General features: G+C 43.2%; 1 protein-coding gene across 1 annotated transcript in view; it reads left to right on the plus strand.

Moving 5' to 3' along the window:
• LOC122800226 (dynein axonemal heavy chain 17-like) overlaps positions 1 to 25,425 on the plus strand; it is a 17,083,451-nt gene that overhangs the window by 12,403,410 nt on the left and 4,654,616 nt on the right. The window contains exon 53 of the mRNA XM_044069720.1: positions 19,775 to 19,936. Within this exon, the coding sequence (XP_043925655.1) occupies positions 19,775 to 19,936 (162 nt within the window). The remainder of the gene's footprint in view (positions 1 to 19,774; positions 19,937 to 25,425) is intronic.

The raw sequence follows: 25,425 nt of genomic DNA on the forward strand, positions 1-25,425 counted from the left end.
CCAAACCCCCTCAACATTAGAAAAGCCATATTAAACCCTGGTCATACTACAGGATATGTACCTGAACAGTGCCATACATACACAGTGGTCCCACACCAATGAGGAGGAACCTCTACTGGCCCTGGGAACTACTGCATCATATGCATGACTGGCCTTGTGTTCTAAGCTATGGAAGTTTTAAGTATGGACGACATGTACAGCAATATTACATATGTATATATATCAGGACTATGTACACACAACCTATCTCATGGACATACCTATAGATAGTGAACTATGATACATTTGGAGGTTTCACAGTAAACACAGTATTAACCTGCTACTTTGCATTACCTGTGTTTGTGTCAGCTGTTGCTGTGTCAGTGGTGCTACTTCCTGTTTGCTGCTGCTGCTGCTGCTGGTTTTGTTGCTGGCTGTCTTTATTTCTTTTTTTTTTTCTATCTCTGTCTCTCTCTTTCTCTGTCGGTTTTGTGCAATGAATGTATTGCATGTGTGGAGTGTGAGTACTGTATGCTTTTGTAGGTATCTGCATAGGTCCATGTGATGGCCTCTGCACCAATTGTAAGGCAGCATTTGCTAATTGCATGCAGCCAGTTGTGTACTGATTGCATGTCTCACTGTGATTTCAGGACAGTGCTATAAAAGGGTATGTGAGATAGGCGTTGCCCTTTCAGATTGTAAGGGCGTGGACCATGCTGGTATGCTGTCGACAGTTTTCTGTGAGTTTGAAGGTAAGTACGTCTCTCATGCTTCATGCTGTGTTGTAAATTCAGGTTGCTGCATTTCTCTCACCTGGTCCCTGTAGTGAGTGTGTATGCATACTGACACCTACAACTATATTTCATATGTATTGGTATATATATATATATATATATATATATATATATATATATATATATATATATGTGTACATATACATACTTTCATATATGTACATTAGCTGACATTATTGGGTACAAGCTAACAATTAGCAGGGCTGTTTCTGTTAACACTAAACTAGTATGGGAATCCAGTAATTGGGACAGTAAAAGTCTGCCTGACATGCTTTGGGTAGTACACATCCTATATTGCCTTTATCTTCATTCCTACTATTACATGTTCTACTTATTTTAGCACTATATTCCTGTATGAGAGTCATGGCTTATTGGTAGGTCATACAGACTAGTGTTACAATGGTCTTGTGGTAGGGCCTACTAGTATGCTTATATTTTGCTTTCAAATTGAGTACAGGGCCTATCAATCAAAGTGCTAGAGGCACCTTTAAGCAGTTAAAGGGGTTAGTAGGTCTCACAGGAGTCAGGCTGTGTTGCAGATTCTGGTTGCTGCATTTATCTTCACTGTTTCCTGTAGTGAGTGTGTATGAATACTGACACCTACCACTATATTTCATATGTATTAATATATATATATATATATATATATATATATATATATATATATATATATATATATATGTATGTGTACATATACATACCTTCATATATGTACATTACCTTACATTATTATGTACACGCTGACAATTAGCAGGGCTGTTTCCGTGAACACTGAACTAGTATGGGAATCCAGTAATTCAGGCATTAAAAATCTACCTGTCATGCTTTGGGTAGTACACATCCTGTATTGCCTTTATATTGATTCCTACTATTACATGTTATATTTATTTTAGCACTATGTTCTTGTATGAGAGCCCTGGCTTAGTGGTAGGTCATACAGACTAGTGTTATCAGGGTCCTGGGTTCGAGAGTGACAATAGGAATTTATTTTTCTTTCAAACTGAGTATAGGACCTGTCAATCAAAGTGCTGAAGGCACCTTTACGCAGTTAAAAGGGTTATTAAGTCTCACAGGAGTCAGGCTGTGTTGTAGATTGTGGTTGCTGCATTTATTTTCACTGTTTCCTGTAGTGAGTGTGTGTGAATACTGACACCTACCACTATATTTCATATGTATTAATACATATATATATATATATATATATATATATATATATATATATATATATATGTACATATAATACTTTCATATATGTACATTACCTTGCATTATTATGTACAAGCTAACAATTAGCAGGGCTGTTTCCGTGAACACTAAACTAGTATGGGAATCCAGTAATTCAGGCATTAAAAATCTACCTGACATGCTTTGGGTAGTACACATCCTATATTGCCTTTATATTGATTCCTACTATTACATGTTATAAATATTTTAGCAGTATGTTCTTGTATGAGAGTCATGGCTTAGTTGTAGGTCATACAGACTAGTGTTACCAAGGTCCTGGGTTCGAGACTGACAGTGGGTATTTATTTTTCTTTCAAAATGAGTACAGGACCTGTCAATCAAAAGTGCCAAAGGCACTTTTAAGCATTTAAAACCAGGTCTGCACTCGTTTGCGCGGAGCTCACGCATGCGCACTGGTGGTGAGCTCCGCGCACACAAGCGCACACCCGCGCTATTTTCTTTGAAAGAAAAGAAAAAGGGGTGACAGGAAACTGGTGAAAAAGGGGTCACAAAGAGGGTAAGACAGTAGGGAAACAAGCTTGGAATTTGCAGGAAGGATGTAGGTGAGGCCCATAGCTGCCCATGTCTTTCTCAGCAACAGCTGTGCATTTGTATGCAATTTGGTGTGATATTTGGAACCTTCCACCCCTGAGAGAGGTGTCAGGACAACATTAATACCTGTTGTACAGCCAATTGTAATTAACAGTTTCAATGTCCAGCGGACATGTGTGCAACATGGACAGCTATGTATGGGGTGTAATTTTTTTGTGGGTACAGAGTGCCCTTTTTTTATCAGGTGAGAGTGGTATGTCAGATGAGGTAGTCGGTATAGCTGGGGAGGTAGGTTGGGTAGGTTAACAGACAAGACAGACAAGACGCATACAGGGGCGGTGTATGACACATGTGGGGGGGTTACACAATTGACGGGGACGGAGGTTGGGATATCCAAGGCACATGAGCCCACAGATGGCAACAGTGGAACTGATATCCCCACCCATAGGCAGTTGCCACTGTTCCTTCACAGCCCAGGACGGGGCTGTGCTGGGGGCTGTGCAGGCGGGAGAACGGGCATGCCCGTAAGCTGTGCCACCTGGACCTCAAGCTGGCGTAGGGGCCCAAGAACAGAGTCTTGGATCTCCCTTCGCACCACAGACCGGACACCTTGGAGGGTGAGTGGACGTGCTCCTCCGGCCACGCTTGCAAAGGGGGGACGGGCCCCATCCCCTGCAATGCTTCCACCCGAAGGTGGCACAGGGCCACCGGAGGAGGGTCCGGCCTGGGCACTAGTGCCAGGTGCACTCGCCAGCTGAGGTGGGAGATGTGGGTCCGCTGGGACCTGCCTTCCCAAGCGTTCTAGGTTTGTGAGTATGTTATGTTAGTTTGGGTTAGTGGCATATTATTCCATTCAAATTAGTTGTAACAGCATGCATTGGTATTCCCATTAAACAAACACCCAGATATTAACACCATTGAACAACGGGCATATCAATATCACATGCATTATTTGAACGGAAATACACAATCAAACAACATGCAGGGTTGATTAATGGCAACAGGCCATCAGGATTGCAGGTTTGCAGGTATGAACAGGGCACATGCAACAACAGACATGCATATATTTTTGAAACAGGACAAATGTCCATGGTTAATGAAATGTTCACATACCAATATTTAGTGGGTTTTTTAATTTGCAATTATAGGGTGGGGTGGAGAAAGAAAATGATGACACATTCATAAATTATACATTGATATACATTTGTAATAGAAACACAGTTAACTTGTGGGTGATAGTTTCCAAATGATTTTTTATTGACTGTCATGCTAGACCTGTTACAGGTACATCACTATCCTAGTTATTTTGAATTTGATCAGATACATCATCCTGCTACACTTTGATGACAGGGCAGGGGACAACTATGGATGTTTAGTATGTCAGACAATCATTCATTCTATCTGCAAATTGCTGACTGTGATCACCATATACAGATTTTGGCATGAACATTCAAGAGTCAGACACACTGAAATCAGTTTGGGATGTTAAGTTTTAATTCCCACATGCATTTAGTTCTGTAGAACCACACTGAAGCTTATATATTCAGGAGTTATTACTACTTTATTCATTGATACATGACCCTTTCTGTCACTCTCACACATCCTGCAATTTCACAGTTCAGGTTGGTACTTCTAGGCTTTGTTCACATATTAGACCTGTGGTGATTCCAACACTTTCCAGCAGCCTCACTTCTGTCATGATTCAGTATTTCAACAGGGGATATATCTCACATGTGATTACCTCAGATTCTGAAGCTGTACTCTTGAGACTACTGCAGGTTATACTACATTTAATTAATGGTGGGACATCTGTATAACAACAGTATTTATTACTATCACTTATATTTCCAGTTTCACTTGCATACTGATGAACTTGTTGCAGCCATACCTGCAGACTTTCACCTGTTGCTTGCACATTATATTACTTTTAATCAATACACTGCAGTGTTCTGCTACATGCTACACTATAATATTTATTTACAAGTACTAGGTGGGGTTTCTAACCTGCATGGTGGCGCAGCCGCACCAGCCTGCGGTCATGTGCCTGTCGATTCATAGAGCGGACACCTGCAGCTGTAATACAAAACATGTAATATTGGATTACACATCTCCATGGTATCAGCTATTTGAATTCCTTACATACATAAGTAAAGTGTAACTTAGTAGTGGGACGTTGGGCATATCCCGGGCCTCCTGGATCCATTGGGTCAACTGGTCTTGCTTACGTCGCTTCAGGTCCGCATGGTGGTGACGGACCTGCTCACCGGTGTGTGGAATCCCAGTAGCACTAGTGAGATCATGAGCCAACTGGTCCCATGCCTCTGCCCTGTACGCTCCCCATGAGACCTGGCCCTGCATGAGTTGGGCCTCATGATGGTGAACTAGGAGCCAGACCATGTATCTGGACTCCTCAACGCCCCACCACTGTGCTCAAAAGCAACGTCCCTCCCCTACTCCACTCATTCTGCCTGCAGGTCTAGTCTACAATCGTTTATGCTGTGTATTCCCGCCTATGGGGCTTATATATGCCGATTTTCCCGCACATTTCTATGATTGGCCGTTTTGGAATTGTATCTAGTTTACAGAAACTGCTTTATCATGCTCCATTTTGGATTACATCCTATATATATGCTATTTCTGCATTTCTAAGTACTGCTGTCATGGCTTAGTGGTTTAGTACCTTGACTCTAGTGCATGGTATCCTGGGTTCGAATCTGACCACTGCATTTTAATTTTTATGACTGTCTAGAAATGACTTCAGGACCTGTCAATCAAACATGCCAAAAGCACTTTTAAGCACTTAAAACCAGGTCTGCGCTCATTTGCGCGGAGCTCACGATCTTACCGCGGTTAGCTTGTGGGCGCGTCGCGCAAACGGTGTGCACTGGGTTACACCTTAATTGGCTAGTAACACACATGTTAAACTAAGCACAGCTAGTTGCACACGATTTGAGCCTGTTAAACCAGTGCTTAGCTATGGGCAAGCAATTTGCAGTTTGTGAAACACTTCTCAGCTACGGGCACTCTGTCTCACTGTAGTTTAGCTATCAGTACATTTCTAAATATTTTTATTATTGTATTACTTGGAAATATATGCTCCATTTCATTCCATTTTACAAAAGGAAATACTTTTACATTTATACAATACTGTCAGGGGCCTTTTTAGTGCTTATTTCAAAAAAAAAAAAAAAGGGTTATTGTGTGGGCTTGAACCTTGCCTGTCTGCTCTTAAGCTGACAACTCTACCGCTATGCTATTACTTCTTGGCTTAGTTTGCATATTTAGTTCTTATATCCTTCTCCACTGATTGCTAACTGCAGTTGCACTAGTAGCACACCCGCGCACACGAGCGCACACAGTAGCAAACATTTACGGGGTTTAAAAAAAATAAAACAGTTTTCATTTTCATTTTATAACATCTGTTCACTCTTTACATTGCTGGTCTGTGGGGGCATGTGTTGTGGAGTGTGTTTATTCACATTTCCATGGGCTTTCTCGTGGCTGTTTACTTTCAGCCATTATAGACTTCCGGGGGCGTGTCCGCTTGCAGGGCTTAGCCAACGGACACACCCCCTACTGTCTTACATGGACCGTGTAAGAGTTACAGTGTGATTCAGCATGCCTCATGCACCTCATGCATATGCATGACATGCTGACATCACACCGTTTAACTGCAGCCTCCGTGTAAGAGTTATAACTCTTACACGGAGGCTTCCTGAATCTGGTCCAGTGTTTTTAAGAATGATAGGGTACTGAATGCCTAGTAGGCTAACCTGGTAGTAGACCCAAGGGGGTCTATATCACATAGTCAAAGTTTAATAACTTCGAACATGGAATGTTCAAACCATCCTGTTCGAAGTTAAAAAAACTTTGACTATGAATAAAAATCAAAAAAAAAAGAAAACAAAATAAACTGTTGTAAGCAGGGGGGCAATCCCCCGTGAACCCCCCACATCCCTGCTACTTAAATATACCAACTATGAGATCGCACTACATTGAACAAAATGGAAACCTCCCCTTATGGAGATTTCCATTGAAATGCTCGAACGTCTGCAAATTCAAACTTATGGTCTCGACCATATTAGGTTCGAACTTGCAGAAGTTCGACTATCTGATAGGAACCCCATCCAAGGAGATCATAGGATTTATAAGTTAAGAAACAATAAAGTGTAGGCAGAAGTCCTCCATTTGCACACGAGTGATGGTTAGAGTTAGTCTGGATTAGGACAAGGACATAGCCATCATTTTTTAAAGTACTGAATCAGACTTTTCTTGAACTGAGGTAGAGAGAGTTCAGATGTAAGATTAGTAGGAAGAGAGTTCCAAGTTTTGCTAACAGAGTTAGCAAATAGAGATTTACCGGCTGTGTTGTTGGATTTGAGAGTTTGAACTAGTAGTCTTTCAGATGAACGAAGTGCGCTATGGTTACTGTAGGGGGTGATGAGGTTTTTAAGTACAAGGGTATTATCTGGTTGGTACAGGATCTTGTGTGCAACTATTAGTTGGTTAACCTGAAGTAGGTTAGGCAGTTCAAGCCATCCTAGTAGATTTAAGTTATGACAGTGATGAGTTCTGTAGGCTGCATTGGTAGCAAATCTAGCAATGTGGTTGTAGCTGCTAAAAAGTTTATTACGGTCAGTTTTGCTGATGTTTGTAAATAGAGGGGAAGCATAGAGAAGGGTGGACAGTAGATGTGGATGAGCAATTACAGTTCTGGCTAATGGTGTTAGGAAGGGCTTGATCCTATATAGTGAGCCAAGTTTTTTATTAACTGTTTTAATAGTTTTGTTTATAAGCAGATCAAACTTAAGGTTATTGTTTATTATACCTCCTAACAGTTTAGTTGAGGAATCTGGGGAAATAATGGTGCCGTTGTTGGATTTTAATGTAAAGATTATAGAGGCAGACCTGTGAGTGCGGGAGAAAAGCAGCAGTTTGGTTTTAGTAGGATTTAACATGAGACGATGGTGAAGGAGCCAATTTTCAACTGTGTTAAAAGTATTTTGGGATAGAATCTGCAACTCTGTAGGTGAAATGTCAGAACATACTAAAGTGGAGTCATCCGCATATTGAATGCATGTTGCATTTGGGATGACCTTATACAAATCATTGATGAAAATGTAAAATAATAGTGGATCTAGTATGGAGCCTTGGGGTACTCCGAGGGTGATGTGTAAAAGGGTGGATAGTTTGCTCTGCCATAGGACAGCCTGTTGTCTACCACTGAGATATGACTGAAACCATTGGATGGCCTGGTCCGCTAGGGAGATGGATTTCAAAATGTTTATGGGTATTTGGTGGTTTACCATATCAAAGGCTTTTGAAATATCGAGAAAGATAGCAGAGGAAAGTTTATTATTGTTTCGGTGTTGGTTAATGATGTTAGAGAAGGAGAGGAGGGCTGAGATTGTACTATGGAATGGTCTAAAGCCATGTTGGCTAGAAGTTTATTATGGATAAGATAGTTCAAGAGTTGATTGTGAATGCATTTTTCCATAATTTTAGCCAAGGGTGGCAGAATAGCAGTAGAACATTATACTTCTGTCTTCACATAAAGTTTCTACGAGAAAATTTTACAGAAGTAAATGGAAGAGATTTATTTGGCCTCATCAAAACCATATTGAGCCTTTTTTAGTCTCTGTACAAAGTGTCCTTGAGGTTTTAGCAACAATTTTCAATGAAGGAGCTAGCTCCTTGACCATTAGAGTTCAGTTGGCAGCAATCTAACTTTTGTATCAGATCTGAGAATTCTTCCCTTGCTTCATCAAAACTTTTTAAGGTCTTCTTAAGAGGCACTCTTTTGTTGACACCACCTTGCAAAGACCGTACTTTTCCATGGGACTTGAATTTGGTAATACAGGCTCTAACTCGTGCCCCCTTTGAACCAGCAGCAAAATGTGATCTTAAATTCCTGACCTGGAAAACAATTTTTATAGTGGTCATTACCTCAGCTAGAAGAATTTCTGAGCTTCAAGCATTGCCCGCTAAATCTCCCTACTTGATTTTTCATAGGGACAGAGTTACATTACAAATCAACCATCCTTTCCGTCCTAAGGTGGTGTCAGAATCCAGCATCAACCAGTCCATTAATCTGCCTGTCTTCTTCACAAAACTCCAGCTATACTCTGTCGCATATCTTCTACTCAGAGGCGATCTCTGCTTAACATACAAGGCCATATCAAACCTAGAGCTGTTGGACATGCTACACTTAAAGAAATCCCAATCCCTCAGAACACATGCTCCAGGGATCTAAACCTTGTCATCACAATGAACAAAACATGCTGGAGGGATAGGTTCCTGACCCAGAGACTCCCCAGACTCTGGAATAGACTGCCCATACATGTCAAGCAGAGCGCCTCATTGGCCCTCTTCAAAAGGAACATTGCCGATTGGATGGGAGATAGGAAATTCACCCTGGGGATCACGTCAGTCACCCTGCTAGACAGAGGTTCAGGGAAGTAAATATTGTGAGAAGAAATAGCCAAGGAATTGTTATGGCTAGGCTTGTATAGGCCCTATAGGCCCTAGGGCCGATAGCCCAGTACCAACCTATGAACTTATAGAATTTGAAAACAAAGGAGAATGCATGTTGTATTTGTTAGATGTTCGTAGGCAATTACATTTGTACTTACATAGAACAAAAGAAGTTAGAAAATTTGATCAACTCTTTATTTCCTTTGCGGAATTTAAAATTGGTAAATCAGTCACAAAAGTAATATACAAATGACATACTTCTTTACAAAACTCCAGCTAGCTGTGCTGGCATATGTGACACATCCACTGCCCAACTTCTTCTGATATAGCAGGCAATACCTTACATCATCACACCCTCCCTCCGTCCTCCTTCTGTTTCATGGAAGATTTTTTTGTGTGCTTCTGGTCTGACAATATGACTTGCCCCTTGATTAAGGTGTTGCACTCTCAGCTCCAGAACAGTGTCCTGTATCTGAGATCTTTTGTATATTAGAGGTTGGCTACTTTGGTCATTTTACTATCGTCTTGTCATGGGGTTGCAGGTATGCTTGATCTGAGGTAATCTTGGGGATAGGAGGGGATTAAGCATGAGCGGGGTAGCCTGAGCTATGGATCCTAAAGTCTGAAAGTGGCTGAAGTCGGATCCAAAGACCCATCTGTTGAGGAAGGATGGAATCAGACAGCACAGAGCTATAGCTGTGACAAGTACATAGCTTTCATTTTACTTAAACAATTGTAATTTTCTCTCCTAAATTGCCTGGGGTTCCACATAAATAAGGAAAAAATCCTCCCTGACTTCATCACACAGGCGTGTGTTTCTTGATTGTTTGATTGATACTGTGATGTAAAAGGCTTTCTTTCCTCTTGAGAAGATGGATTTATATCTGGAAGTAATCCTGAACTCTTCTTACCATTCTCAAGGTGTTGCCAGAACATTTTCAAGGTACTAGGCTTCATGGCTTCTATGATTCTCATGATTCAGTTGCAGGGCTACATAATAGGAATATTCAGTGATACCTCAAAAACATGTGGACCCAACATTCTCATCCCCTTGGGTTTCAAATTCCAGTCTTGGGTTTTATAAAATCAGAATTTTATTGGTGGAGGGATCAGATGGCTGACAGTCCAGGTCTCCCTTTTTTTCCACCAACCCCAGCACAACGTGTATTGATTGATTCCTTAAATTTTGCTTGGGGAGCAGTTTCAAAGGTAGTAAAAGTACATGGAGTGTTGGTACAGACCAAATCACATCAATATCAAAGAAATGTTGACTGTGATTCATGCCATAAAGTTTTTACATCATCTTTGGACCCAGGTTCTCTACTTCATTACAGACAACACTTGGTCATGTGGTACATAAAAAACAGGTCATATCCTCTGTGCTGGCTGGCAGTGATAGATTGGGAGTTAGCTCTTTAAACTTCTTAAATCTTTAGGCATCTTTCATACCAATAGAGTAAAACATAGTTACAGACAAGCTAAGCAGGCCCTCATGAGTGGAACCTCAGTGATGATGCCTTCTAGGAACTGATCCAAATGTGGAGATCATCTCAGGTAAATCTATCTGCTTTCTTTCAAAACAGATAGCTAAGCAAATTCTGTTCCAGGACTCCTTGCAAGCAGGCCTGGAGAGAAACAGTCTATCAATCCCTTGATTGGGGATATTCCTACATGCATTTCCATCCTTTCCATTGATTTCAATTCTGAAGATTTGTAAAGACTCTCCAAACTCATTGTGGTGACTTCCTTTTGGCCCAGCCAAAATTGGTTGTCCCTTCTTATGGAATTGTCCTAGGGCTATCATCATACACTTCCTCACAAATTGCATCTACTCAAACAAGCCAATGGGAGTTTGATACACCCTGACATCAAATAACTTCAGTTGACTGCCTGGGTAATTCAATTTTGATACAGTTTAGGCACGTCTTTCATGAGGACATGCAGTGGGTAGTGAAGGAGGCAAGAAAGCCTACTACTAGAAAATCATACATTGGCAGATTAAGAGTGATTTTCTAGTTGGTGCCTAGTCATTGGCCGGGGACACATCAGGGATTTTTTACCACTGGTGCTCACATATTTGTATGAGTTACTATCCTCTGGCCTCTCTTATTCCTCTATTAAAGTTCATCTTGAAGTCATGCCAGAGTGTTTGACCATGCATCCCTCTCTTTCCTCTTTGCTTATGGTCAAACAGCTTCTAAAAGGAGGTGTACACCTAAGCCCTCCTCATACAGAGGTTCCTCCTCCTTGGGATCTCAATTTTGTGCTGGAGAAATTGACTATGTCACCTTCTGAACCTGCTTGTCTGGCTGACATGAAGTTCATCATTTGGAAACTGCTCTTGTGCTAACATCTGCAACAAGAGTATCTGAGTTGCAAGTTCTCATGGTGGGAGAACCATATCTATTATTTCATAAAGACAAGGTCACTCTACTTACAAACCTCTTATTCATGCCCAGGGTTGTTTCAGAGTTCACAATGAATCAGGCCATCAGTCTCCCTGTTTTCTATCCAGATCCTAAAAACAAGGGAGAAAAGATTTTACACACTCCAGATGTGCATAGGCAATTCGGGTACTATCTTGACAGAACCAAGTCCTTCAGGAAAGCTAACCAGCTATTTATTTACTATTCTGGGGGAAAAAAGGTCATTGCATGTCTAAACAAACTATTTGCAGTTGGTTGTCTGCTGCTGTTGTGTTTTTCTTACTCTCACCATGGCAAATCTATTCTAGGCAGTGTTAAAGTACATTCCACAAGGGTCTTAGCTTCTGTGATAGCACACTGGAAAGGGGTGGACTCTAGGAGTACTCCAGAGGCAGCAACTTGGTCCTCTAATCATACATTTACAAAGCAATGCAAACTGGATTCCTTTTCCAAGTCCAGAGCAGGCTTTGCTAGAACCATTCTCCAGGGGCTCCTAGACCCTTACATTCCTCCTGCCAGGTTGGATAAGCTATGGTAGGCTACCCATAAGCTACTGCAGCAGTGTGAATAATGAACTTGTACAGCTGTCTAAATTGTACTTACCCATAAGAGTAGATGCTTGAATTCTTCACTGCTGGAGAAGTCACACCCATCCTCTATTACCATTTCTTGTTTATAGATGTGATAGTGTTCAATCTCACCGTTTGTTCTTACACATGGGTTCGGAGCCGATCCTCGGCTCCGTGCCGGCCTCTTGCAAGCTCTGCATCGAGAAGAAGCTCGAGACAATCTAATACCCACAATCCCCCTCTGCCTTTACCTCAGATCTAGTTTGCCGCTGCTGCATACGCATCGTTGGGAGCTAGCTCGAGAGTCTAAGCTAAGATATAACTTTTTTTTGTTATATTTTATTAGAATTCTATTTCTATTTGATGTTTCAGTATTTTTCTGTATGATTGTGTTGTGGTCTCGTTGAGTTTTTGGTACCGTTAACTAGTTTTATCGGTTAAATATTTTTCGGGGCCTACACCCTTCATAAATTTAACATAGTTGAGGAATCTTTATACCGGATTTGACAATTTTTATCGGATTTGACAAACTTTAACGGATTTGACTGCATTACTGGACTTGTCTCTTTTTCCTATAATGTCTGATAAGGTGAAGTCAGGTTTCAAGCGTTGTCAGTGTGGCCAGAAAATGTCAGTGACTGACAACCATAGTTCCTGCGTCTACTGCCTTGGCCCTCTCCACTTGCAAGAGGACTGCTCCATCTGTCACTCTTTTAGTGGGAGGGTCATGACAGATAGGCGCAGGAAACTAATGGACAGAGGTCTATTGAAACCTTCTTTCCAGGAGGCTCTGGATGCTTCTGACCAGGCATCGTAGTCCTCTAAGGAAACGAAGACGCCGGAGCCCAAGTCATCGGCTCCGAGCTCTTCAGCAAAGGTTAGATCACCGGTTCCACAGACTTCGGGGCCGAGTGTTCAACTGGTATCTGTTCCTGAGCCTCGAGTCTTGGAACCGGTGATGGAGCTCCCTCCTTCGACCTTATTGAGGTCGGCTCCGTCTTCGGTTCCTTCGACCCGTTCTTCCTCCAAACTTTCGGATATCGATGTGGATCGCGTGGTGCAGAAGTTATTGGAGCATTGCCCTCTCCAAACTTATTTCGGTTTCCACCCAGTTGGTGTCGAAACTTGAAGGCCTCCCTGTATCTCCATCCATTCCTCCTCCGAGACCTATTCAGTCTTTGGAGCCGGAAGAGGCTGATCTACTGATTGTGGAGCCCTCGGGTCCAGAACCGTCCTTTTCTCGGTCTGTTCCTCTCACCTCGACTCCGTCGGACCCGATACCGGAGTCTCGGAGCCGACGGTCTGTCCTTGGTTCCAGGGCCGAGAGTCGAACCGACGTTTCGGTTCCGACTCTCCCCCTCGGGGCCTCGGCGCGGATCGATTAGGCTCCGTCCTCGGGGTCGATGCCTTCGGTGCCCGTGTCGGGGATTCTTCCCATTTCCTCAGAACCGGGGGACTCTTCGATGCGGGACCCGGGAGCGTTCGACCTGATGAGGAAGGTGTTGTCTACCCAGACAACCACATCAGTGGAAGCAACCTCTCCTCCCCATAAAGGGCCGTTATCTTCATCTGCACCCACGGCCACATCCAAGCGTCGGGCACCAGTGTCTCAGCCACCCCTGGAGGGTGCCCCCTCTTCCTCTGAGGCTTCTTCGGATGCTCCCCACGAAGAAGTCCCTAGGAAGAGATTGTGTAAGAGGAGACACTTGGATTCTCCACAGGAATCCTTGACATCTGATACTGACTTAGATGAGTCAGAGGGGTCCCCTAAGTCACCTTCGGAAGATGTCTCTTTTTCGGACATATTGGAGATCCTGAAACAGAGAGGTGACTGGCAGTCCCTTCCCCCTTCTGAGGATGAGTCAGTTCTGCTGAAGGCATTTGGTGCTCGCCCTTCTTCCTCCTGGGTCACTCCGCCCTTCGACGAACTAATGGAACTAATTGCTTGAAGGGCGTGGGATGCTCCTGATACAGTGGAACCAGTTCCAAGGAAACCTAATAAATACATCACGGCACCTCAGGACAAGTCCTACCTTACAAAAGGAGTTCCAGTAGACGCTATGGTGGTGGCAGCAGCCACGAAAAAGGAGATGTCGGAGTCTTCTTCGTCTGTCCATCCTCCTAATAAAGATTCTAGGACGATGGATAGATACGGGAAGCGCATTTTTAGTTCAGCGGCTTTTTCCATGCGATCCCTGAACTATTTGACCCATTTTACACGTCTACAGAGGGATCTAGTCAAAGAGTTGGGAGATACCCTCCAGGGTACTACAGATGCAGCTGTCTCAGAGAAAGTGACAGCGCAACTTAATACCCTAACATCGTTGTTAACTCGTCCATGAGGCTGATTTCCTACGCAGCCGAAGGTTCGAGTAGGGCAGCAGCTTCAGCGATTGCTCTTCGCAGACAATCCTGGATGCGCTTATGCTCCTTTGCGGAAGCCTTCAAGTCTTCCTTTACAAACGCCCCATTTGACGGTGCCACTCTCTTTGGCCCCAAAGTAAAGGAGACCCTTACCCGGTGTGAACAGGAGGGAAAGACTCTGTCTGCTGTCGGAGTCCGTTTTTCCACCCCAACCAGACCATACCCCAAAGGGCAACGTGGTGGAAATATGTGGTTTCGAAAACCCCAAGGATCTTTCCCAGGCACACAGGGAGACACCCCCTCTAGAGGCAGAGGAGGGGGTAGAGGTGGAAGACGCCGCCCTGGCGGCAGAGGGAGTCCGCAACATCAAGGTGACAGGGAGACACTCCCTGGTAAACCTTTCCAGCACTCCTGAGAGGAGGCCCAACTGTCCTGCTCTGGAGGCAGTCGGGGGTCGCTTGGCTTTATACCCTCAGGCCTGGCAAAGTTTAACTACAGACAAGTGGGTAAAAAGCGTGGTTACCAGAGGTTACAACATACCCTTTCTATCTCATCCCATTCCAAAGAAAAGACTCCCAGATGTACTGCCCCATCTGCGAGAGCCAGCAGCCATAGAAATTTCAAAGCTGCTAGAAAAAAGAGTCATCCAACCAGTCCCAGCGGACCAGCAAGGATTCGGGACTTACTCAAGGTTCTTTTTAGTTCCAAAGAAAACAGGGGACTGGAGACCCATTCTGGACCTAAGCTACCTCAATACCTTCGTCAGGAAAGAAAAGTTCCGAATGGTCACGCTTCAATCGATCCTTCCATTCTTACAGAAGGACGACTGGATGTGCTCAATAGATCTAGAAGATGCATACTACCACATCAAAATGGCCAGGGCATCCAGAGATCATCTGCGCTTCGGCTGGGGGCCAGTCACTTTCAATTTTGAGCCCTGCCCTTTGGTCTGACCTCAGCCCCCAGGGTCTTCACCAAATGCATGGCAGTGGTAGCGTCTCACTTGAGACGCCAAGGATTCCAGGTGTTTCCGTATCTGGACGACTGGCTCCTTTCTGCCACCACCCAGCGTCAACTACTACAGGCCAGAGACTTTGCTCTTCAACTGTGTGTTCACCTAGGGATTTCCGTAAACTTGGAAAATCCTTACTTCAGCCATCACAAAATATCTTGTTCATAGGAGCAGAGTTAAACACACGTCAGTTGATTCTGAGGCTTCCCCCAGAAAGGATATTATCACTTCAGACTCATATACGTCTTCTACTCTTGTCAAGGAAATCTCCTGCAAAACTAGTACTGAAGGTGTTGGGCCTCATGTCAGCCTCCCTTATTGCAATTCCCTTGGGAAGGCTGCACATGAGAGTCCTACAATGGCTACTGTTTGCACAATGGTCGTTCAACAACTACCTCTAACACACCAGATTCTTTTTACAAAGACATGCCAAACAGATCTTAACTGGTGGCTTCAAGCGTGCAACCTTTCCAAGGGGAGACCGTTTGTGCTACCCACGCCACAGTTACGGTGACCACGGGCGCTTCCCTGATAGGGTGGGGGGCTTCTTTCAGGGACAGACAGTCCAAGGCGAATGGACCAATTTGGAGTACAATCTGCACATCAATGTTCTAGAGTTGAGGGCAGTGTTTCTAGCGTTGCAACACTTTGCTCCCCTTCTTCCTCTAGGGACTATTGCAGTTCAGACGGACAACATGTCGGTAGTCTGGTACATAAACAAGCAAGGGGAACCAAGTCCTATCAGCTATGCAGAGAGGCCATGAGAATTTGGCAGTGGGCGGAGTCCACGGGTCGCTTTCTAATAGCAACGCACATCCCGGGGTCATCCAACGTCATAGCCGACAGGCTGAGCAGAGCAATTCTGTTACCGCACGAGTGGTCCCTAAAACAGTCAGTGGCGAAAAGGATTTTTCGCACGTGGGGCCAGCCTTCCTGCGATCTGTTTGCGTCTCCAATGAACGCCAAATGCAGGAGCTACTTTGCCCTATTACCCCTCCAGGGAAGTCCCCAGGGCGCACTGGTTCACGATTGGCCCCGGGACTCCTGTGCATTTCCTCCATTTCCTCTGATATCAAAGTTTCTCCAGAAAGCCAGGAACCTACACAGGACAATAATCCTCATTGCCCCATTCTGGCCTCGTCAAATTTGGTTTCCCTTCCTGAAGATACACTGCATTCGGGGACCCTGGATTCTGGACCCAGAGCCAGACCTATTGACTCACTCGTCAGGGGTTCCCCATCCCAGCTCCTGTCCCTCCATCTAGCAGCTTGGCTGCTCCAATTCCAACTTAGCCAGGTCTGATCTTTTGTCACCAGCAGTCCAGGATATATTGGTGGCTTCCCATAAAGCTTCCACTACTAAAACATATGCTAGCAAATGGAAGCGATTTGTATTCTGGGCGAATACACACCATGTGGATCCTTTTATAGCTCCTTTGAATAAGATATTAGAGTTCTTAACGGACTTATTCCATCAGGGTGCTTCTCCTGCTACACTAAGAGTTCAATTGGCTGCCATTTCGAATTTCCATGTGGAAGAATGTGGAGCTCCTGTTATGGCTCACAGACTTTGTAAAGCCTTTTTAAAAGGGATTTTTCATATTAGACCACCGGTCAGATCTCCTACGTCACCTTGGAGTCTAAACTTATTGTTATCTAAATTAATGTTGCCCCCCTTTGAACCTGCCTCTTCTTGCCCGTTAAAATTTTTATCCTGGAAAACTCTCTTTTTGGTAGCCATTACTTCCGCTAGGCGAGTATCTGAACTTCAGGCTCTCTCCATCAAGCACCCTTATTTGATCTTTCACTCTGACAGAGTTTCTCTTCGAACCAATTCATCCTTCCTCCCTAAAGTGTGTTCTATTAACAATATTAATCAGTCCATTGAATTACCCACTTTCTTCAAAAACCACTCCAACAAAATGGAGTATATGTTACACAAATTAGATGTTCACAGACAGCTAAGATTTTACTTGGATAGAACAAAAGATCACAGAAAAACAGATCAACTCTTTGTGGCTTTTGCTGATAGCAGGAAAGGACTTGCAGTTACCAAAAGAACTCTTTCTAAATGGTTAATGGATTGTATAATCTATGTCTACGATTCTTCAAATCAAACCCTTTTACACAAACCCAAAGGACATTCCACAAGGTCAGTGTCTACATCTTTGGCTCATGCAGCCCGCCTACCACTGGACGCTATTTGTGCAGCTGCTACTTGGTCTAAGCCACATACATTCATTTCTCATTATAAGGTAGACAAGGTTTCTAGGGACAGGGCAACCTTTGGTTCCACTGTGCTCAAGAACGTCCTCCCGTGAGTTCCTCAGGAACAAGGAGCTAGGGCGCTACCCATGTGTAAGAACAAACGGCGAGATTGAACACTATCACATATAGAAGTTATGTCCTTACCATAACGTTCCATGTGGAGTGTTCATCTCGCCTTTGTTCTTACAGTCCCACCCTCCCACCCTTAGGAAGAACGTTCTTTGATGCCTGGCCAGGAGCATTCTGCTACTGTTGCAATATTGTGTACATAGTTGGCATATATATTTATATGTGTCTGTTTGGCTTATATATATATAGTTATGTGTAGATTCTTTCTGTGCATATGTGATGTAAGCATGAATGTGCTCTTCTGTAGATTGGTTTGCTTGCAAACTAGATCTGAGGTAAAGGCAGAGGGGGATTGTGGGTATTAGATTGTCTCGAGCTTCTTCTCGATGCAGAGCTTGCAAGAGGCCGGCACGGAGCCGAGGATCGGCTCCGAACCCATGTGTAAGAACAAAGGCGAGATGAACACTCCACATGGAACGTTATGGTAAGGACATAACTTCTATTTCTCACTCTCTCTCTCTTTCTTTCGGCTTTTCCCTGTTAGGGGTCGCCACAGCAGAACTCCGGTCTGCTCATGATTGGCAGTGGATTTTATGGTGCCGAGTTGCCAGCTCGATGCCCAGCCTTCAACGAAGGTATGCCCATTTACGCTCGCACCTACCTGCATGTCCTTAATGTCACTCGACCGCGGAGAGGACATGCAGAGTCCACACAGAAGGCGCTCCAGCTGAGAATCGAATGGGAGAACCTCTTGCTGTGAGGCGCCAACGCTAACCGCTGCAACTCCGCGACTTCTTCTTGTTTATAGTTCTAGTATGTAAGAAAGCTAGATTTTGCCATTTATTTCTTGGTTAAGTTCAGAATGAGTTCCTCATTTCTGCTTAGGGCAAAAAAGTCTTGAAAATATTTAGTCTCTCTGGCTGCTTATATAGCTCCCTCCAAAAAGGGAGGGCTTAACTAATAGACAGCCAGAGTGAAAGTGTGGAAGGGGATAAAAGCTTTTGGAAGATGACCGGTTGGTATTTCCTTGGCAGGATACAGCCCATAGCTACTGCAGCAGTGAAGAATTCAAACATCTACTGTTCTGGATAAGTGTAACTTTCACAACTGTAATTTTCTGACTCCAAGAGAATGTTTTTATCACTGCAGACCACTTTGACATAAAAACATTCTAATCTGACTTAAGTTTCTAAAGCTTCAGAGTACTGCAGTTTAGCAGGAAGCTTCCCAAGACATAACACATTCCTGACCACCTAAAATAAACATGATAATCATTGATACATTTCCCGCAAATTAAGTTCAGTCAGGATTTCTTCCTAGAAAAATTGAGAATGGTAGTCCCTGCTAGAATTGCTTTTATGAAGGGTTTTATGAAGATCTCGCACTGGTACAGCTACAATGTAGAAATGGTGTAAGGTCTTGCAGAAGTGCTAGCCTTCTACTGCCAGGAAATTTAAGTAAGATCATTAATCCTGGAGGTGAGTTAAAGCCAAAATGTTGTTTTATTTGCATACATTTTGTTTACCTGAGTTTAATTCATCTCACCACACACATGGGCGCACAGACACACACACACACACACACACACACACACACACACACACACACACACACACACACACACACACGCACACACACATGCACACACACACACACACATGGGCACACACACACACACACACACACACACACACACACACACACACACACACACACACACACACACACACACAATTTGTCAGCATAGCTACCAAATTCTAGATATTTCAAAGCTCCAGTTGCTTAGATATGGATAAGTTTAGTATGTGAGTAGTCATCATGAGTTGACTTTTCCACAGCTTTAAATCTTTTGTGAATATCTGCATTTTGTTTCCTATAGGTTATTATTTTATGACGTATAAGGAATTGTATAAATGAGTGACAGGTTTAAGATCAATAGCATAAAGGGAGTATGTCTTATTAGAATTTGAATGTTATATGAAAATATTGTAGTTGTAATATCATATATTATAAAATGTGATTTTTCTTTGCTTTGTATTTCTAGGGCTTACTATTTTCTTCTGCAGAGTGTGTTAAGATGCCAGTCGATTTAGCAAAACTTTGGTTACATGAAGTTAACAGAGCCTATGGAGATAAATTAATTGATGATAAAGATAAGGGTATTTTTGAAAAATTTCAGCAAGACATCAGCAGACGATATTTCGAGGTACTCATGAAGCAAAGCTGAGATGACAGATGCTAAAATTGTAATGTTAGTAATTATAACTTCAAGCTCTGCTAAGAGGAAGGCTGACCTCATAACTACAAGTCTAATAGTGCAGACATTAAGAGTGCTCATTAGATAAAACTTTCAGGCTACTAAGCTCCCTTTCATAGCCCATTGTGCACAGTATTGCATAGTCTCTTTTAGATCTTCATTTTCATTGCTGATTTTTTTTTTGCAAAATGGTGAGTAAATAAGCATTATTTTTTATTTCTTGTGTTTTTTTTTTTAATAAAGTTTTCTGTCAGGAATTATTTCTCCTGTTGGGCGTGTGTCCAAACTTAGCACTCCAAGATTTCAGGACATTCATTTCTTAAGTTCGCCTATGGCAGGAAGGTCTCCTCTTACAGATAGACAGACTCAATATCTATACCCAGAGACATGTCTGGGGTGGGGCAAAGGAAGCTACCACCCCAGGTGGAAGGTGTTAGGGGGCACAATTGCACTTGTGGTTATAGCCTGAGCTTTTCAGCACTTCATGTGTGGTATTGAGCTGTAGTAAGTCAATTGCTACAGCTCAATATCACATATGAAGTTCAGTAATCACTTGTTACCTTTGTAGCAAGTAGTTGCTACAGTTTTCAAAGACAAAGAAAGTGTTTTTGTTCTTCAGTTTGGAGAGAACCCTTTTTTTCTGACCTCAACTTTGATTTGAAGGGGGTTCCAGATCAGGTAATTGCATATGTCACCAGAATACCTTAGCTATGGTTCTCTTTGTATCGTCTTGAAACACTCAGAACTAGGGTGACTTTTAAAAATAGGAGCACACATTTGGAGCGTGGATAGAAGAGTTTTTTTCTGCCCCTTAGGAGTCTGTTTAAACATCTGGCTCTTCAACAGCCTGTCCAAAATCCTGCCATTCTTTCTCTGGGCTTGGAACAGGTTCCTTTTACGTAATCAAACTTCAACAAGTTCGAACCCTATATGGTCGAAACCATATAGTCGAACTTGCAGAAGTTCGAACACGCTAAAAAAAACTTAAAAGTAAACCTTTGCAAGGAGGGGGGCAAGCCCCCCTGCACCCCCACAACCCCTGCTCTTTAAATATACCAACTCCAAGACTGCACTATAGTGCGGAAAGGGAATATTTCCCTTTACTGCACTGTAGTGCGATCTCGGATTTGGTATATTTAAAGAGCGGGGTGTGTGGTTGCAACAGTTAGTTTACTGTTGCATGTTTTTTTTTCTTCAGTGTTCGAAGTTCTGAAACTTCGAACAGACAAGTTCGATATTGTCGTGTTCGAAGTTTCAAAACTTCGATCACGTAATAGGAACCCTCTTGGAACACACTCATTCCATGTTAATATTAAGAGTAAACATTTGTCTGTTACTACTTCTTCTTCTTCCATTTCAGTGGCTTGCCAGGTGTTCTGTCCAGTTGCTCAGATTACTGTAGTTGAACCAGTTACAAAAAGTACAGTTAAGAATGTGACGCCCCTGTACTGGCCCATTAATCAAGGAGCCTCAATCCTCACCACTAGCACCAGTGAGGGATGTCCACGGATGACAAGTACACACATACAGTAAAGTACAATTCCCCTTAAGAGCATACAGAGATTACAGTCAGTCTGGAGCTGGTTTCGCAAGTACTCTAAGAGCTTAAATATCGCTAAACAAACCAGTCACAATTAAAAGGTTTAAATGTATTTAATAATGAATAATAAAAGAACAAGACAATAATCAGTAACTCAGCACAATGAGTACAGAGTTCAGAATCATAGAAACTATTTTAAAACAACATCGCAGGACATTCCCAAATAAATAGAGAAAACATCTAATCTGATCTTTATTATATTCCTATCTATATCTAAGAGATACTCTGCCCTAAATAACATAACTTACATACATAACAAGGCAAATGCAGATGAGAAGTGCTGAATGGATGTTTCTAGATCCAGGACAAGATACAAACTGCACAGAATCTGAGAGAGTTCCCAAATTAATATCAAAACATTACTACTGGGTCAGCTGGATGACATCACTATTTGTCACCTGCTGTCAGTTCCCAGTCTAACAGATACCAACAGAATTTAACATATCTCTGTGAAAAATGTATCTCTCAGATATGCAGCTACTAGGAAGTCACACAGAAATAAAAACACCTTTCATTCTAAACCTAGTAATTATTTCTGTTTCAAGACAATAGAAAGAAACTTCTAGCTGTAGACATCCTGTTTCTTTCAGTGAAACTGGGAGATAAACACTATTGTAAAACAGTTCACTTATTTTCTTAGAGTTTGCAAGTTAACTTTGTTCTTTTCCAGTAGGGTACACCGTGGTTACTTTCTTGAAGCTCAGTACATAAGATACAGTTCAACACACACTTCTGCACCAGTAGTTTAATATCCACATAACATATAGTTCTCTTACTTTTGTAAGAGAAGCCTATGGATCATATTAATATTCATAAATGACATGATTATTTACAAAATTCAAGATAGCTGGGCTGACAGTCTCACATTTCTATATAAATCATATTAATATTTTGAAGTGACATATAATTATTTACAAAATTCCAGCTAGCTGGGATGGCAGCATTTTGGTTTGTCCCACTTCCCCCCCCCCCTCCCAACTAGAACTCAAGCTAGTTTTTCAAGTGACCCGTGAGAAACATTGCTTGAGAGGGTTGACCCTATCTGGGAATACCTTACCCCATTTCCTGTCCTGAGATTCTAGCTGCCTTAGCATTGCTGACCTCAGTGCCAATCTGCACTCTCCCATCATATGCCTGCAACCCTAAGCTCCACCATAGTAATTTGGGATCTGGCTGGCTGGTTCCCTGTAGCCATAGATTTCTCTCAGACTCTTCCTGCCTCCTATTGCCAACACTTATCACAAGGGCCTCCCCATCATGGTAAGGTTTCATCATGTTAACATGGTATAATTTGTGCCCCCACCTCCTGCCTAGCAGTTCTTCATTGTAGTTAGCATCACTGACCTTCCTTACCACCTTGTAGGGTCCCTCACAAGCTGCCTGCAGCTTGTTGTGTTTGACACCAATGAGAACCATTACCTGCTGCCCAGAGCCCAGAGCATACACTCTATCTTGAGCATTCCTGTCATACCAGACCTTTTTCTACTGTTGAGTTTCTGCCAGGTTCTCCTGGGCCAAGCCCATGAGTTCCCTGAGCCTTGTCCTGAGGTTTAGGACATATACCACAACAGACTTCTTGTGGAATTCACACTCACCCTTCCACTAGAATCAAATCTAGAGGTCCCCTTACCCTATGCCATAAACAGCTCAAAGGGTGAAAAACCTGTGGATTCCTGGGGAACCTCTCCATAAGCAAACAACAAATGGGGCAGATATTTGTCATACTCCCTCTTGAACCGGTCTGCAAATGCCCGTAGCATCGTCTTGAGTGTAGAGTTTAACCTCTCAACAAAGACCATTAGCCTGGGGATGGTAGGGGGTGGTCTTTAGGTGCTTCACCCCACAGTACTTCCAGAGACCAGCAAGCAGGTCTGACATGAAATCGGCACCTCTGTCAAGTCAGTATTTCTTTTGGGAAACCTAGCCTGCTGAAAATCTCTAACAAAACATTTGCTACCTTTTCTGCCTCAATGGAGACAGAGCCACTATCTCAAGGTATCTGGTAGCATAATCTACTACCACTAGGATATACTTTTTCCCCTGTGGAGCTTAGGGTACTCAGAAGCCCCACAATATCCATAGCTACCCTCTGAAATGGCTCCTCAATCACAGGCAAAGGCATCAAAGGAGCTTTCACCTTGTCTCCTGCCTTGCCTACCTTTTGGCACTGCTCACAGGTCCTGCAATACCCTGTTACATCTCTTGAAATTCCAGGGCAATAAAAGTTCTGCATAATATGTCTCTTTGCATGCTTTATGCCCATATGACCTGCAAAGGTAATATCATGGGCTATGGCTAGAAGTGCCAGATGGTAGGCTCTGGGCACTACCAACTGCTGTATTCTCTCACCCTCTAGCCCTCCCTCAGGGGTCCACTCTCTGTACAGTAACCCTTTGTCCCAGTATACAGATTCCCCCCTTCCCTTGAGAATCAGGTGCCTCACTAGCTACTTCCCTCAGGCCTTGTAATGTAGGGCCTGAGAGCTGACCCTGTCTCAACTCTCTCTTTGTAACCCTTCCCAGCTCCCCTTCCACAGGAAGTCTGGCCTCCTCTGACAGTGGTGATTCACTGTCAGCCTGTGTACTACTACTCACTTCTGCCTTGCAGTCACTGTGTCCAAGGGAACATCAGTACCCACCAGCAGCTGTGGCTCACCTTCAGTCTCACTGCTACAGGGTAGCTCCCTCCCTGAAGTAACCACCTCACCAGTCCTGGCTGCAAGTGTGTGGTCTGCAAGCCTGATTGCGTGTAACTGCATGAACACATGGTACTGCATTATCAAATTCATTCCCTATCAGGACATCTGCAGGGATATCCTCAAACTTACTGGCATCCTTTTCCACCCTCCCAGTCAAGAGGAACCGTAGCCAAAGGTATTTGGAATGGGGTCCCTCCTAAAACTCTGACTGGGGTAGACTGCCCAAGCAAGTAGTGCTCCTCTGTAACCACTGCAGGCTTCACAATGGTTAGGTCAGAGGCTGTGTCTCTCTCTTAGCTATGGCCTTTTTCCCATTCGCTATTATAGGATATGACCTCTTGTGGTAGTTTGGTACCCTTGTTATCTCAAGACAACCTACTGCTGGCATTTTGTCATTCTTACTTACTAGCTCTCCCACCTTTTGTTCTCCACCTTGCCTCCATGGATATCTATATGCTACATGGCCCCACTGGTTGGATTTAAAACATTAACCCTTGGTCCTGGACGTATACCTGAACAAGTGGCATCCACTGCTACTGGCAGACTCTGTTGGGGTAGTCTAGGCTGCCCACCATGGGTTCCCTTAGACCCATGAGCAGCACTGCGTGTCCCTCCCCTGTGCAGTGATGCCCTGCTTGCTAGGTATAGGTCACCCTTTTTCCCCAAATCATCTGCAGTACTGCATTGTCTATCAGCTAACCAGATTCTCATGTCCTTGGGCAAAGTGCTAAGGGCTTGTTCCCTCACCAAAAGGTCTGCCAGCCCTTCAGAAGTGGTGACTTGACATCCATCTACCCACCTATGAAAATAAGTGCTTAGTTCAGCAACATATTCACACACACTTTAATCTGCCTTGAGTCTATACTCACAAAACGTTTTCCTATAAGCTTCAGGTGTTAACTTTAAAAACATCTTGCAAACAGTTTTTTACAACATTATAATTTAAACAGTCAGTATCAGACAGTTTTGAAAAAACAGTTACAGCTTTTACCATTGAGTAAGTGTGTCAGGAACCGTACCCAGAGCCCTTGGTCAACATTATACTGTTTATATACCCTCTCAAACATATGAATGAAACTATCAAAATTATCCCTTTCTGTAAATTTTGGAAGAAATTTACTAACCTTTGTTGCTTCTGAG

Source organism: Protopterus annectens, chromosome 4.part0 (assembly GCF_019279795.1).
Source record: "Protopterus annectens isolate FY-2018-M chromosome 4.part0, PAN1.0, whole genome shotgun sequence".
Classification (NCBI taxonomy): Eukaryota; Metazoa; Chordata; order Ceratodontiformes; family Protopteridae; genus Protopterus; species Protopterus annectens.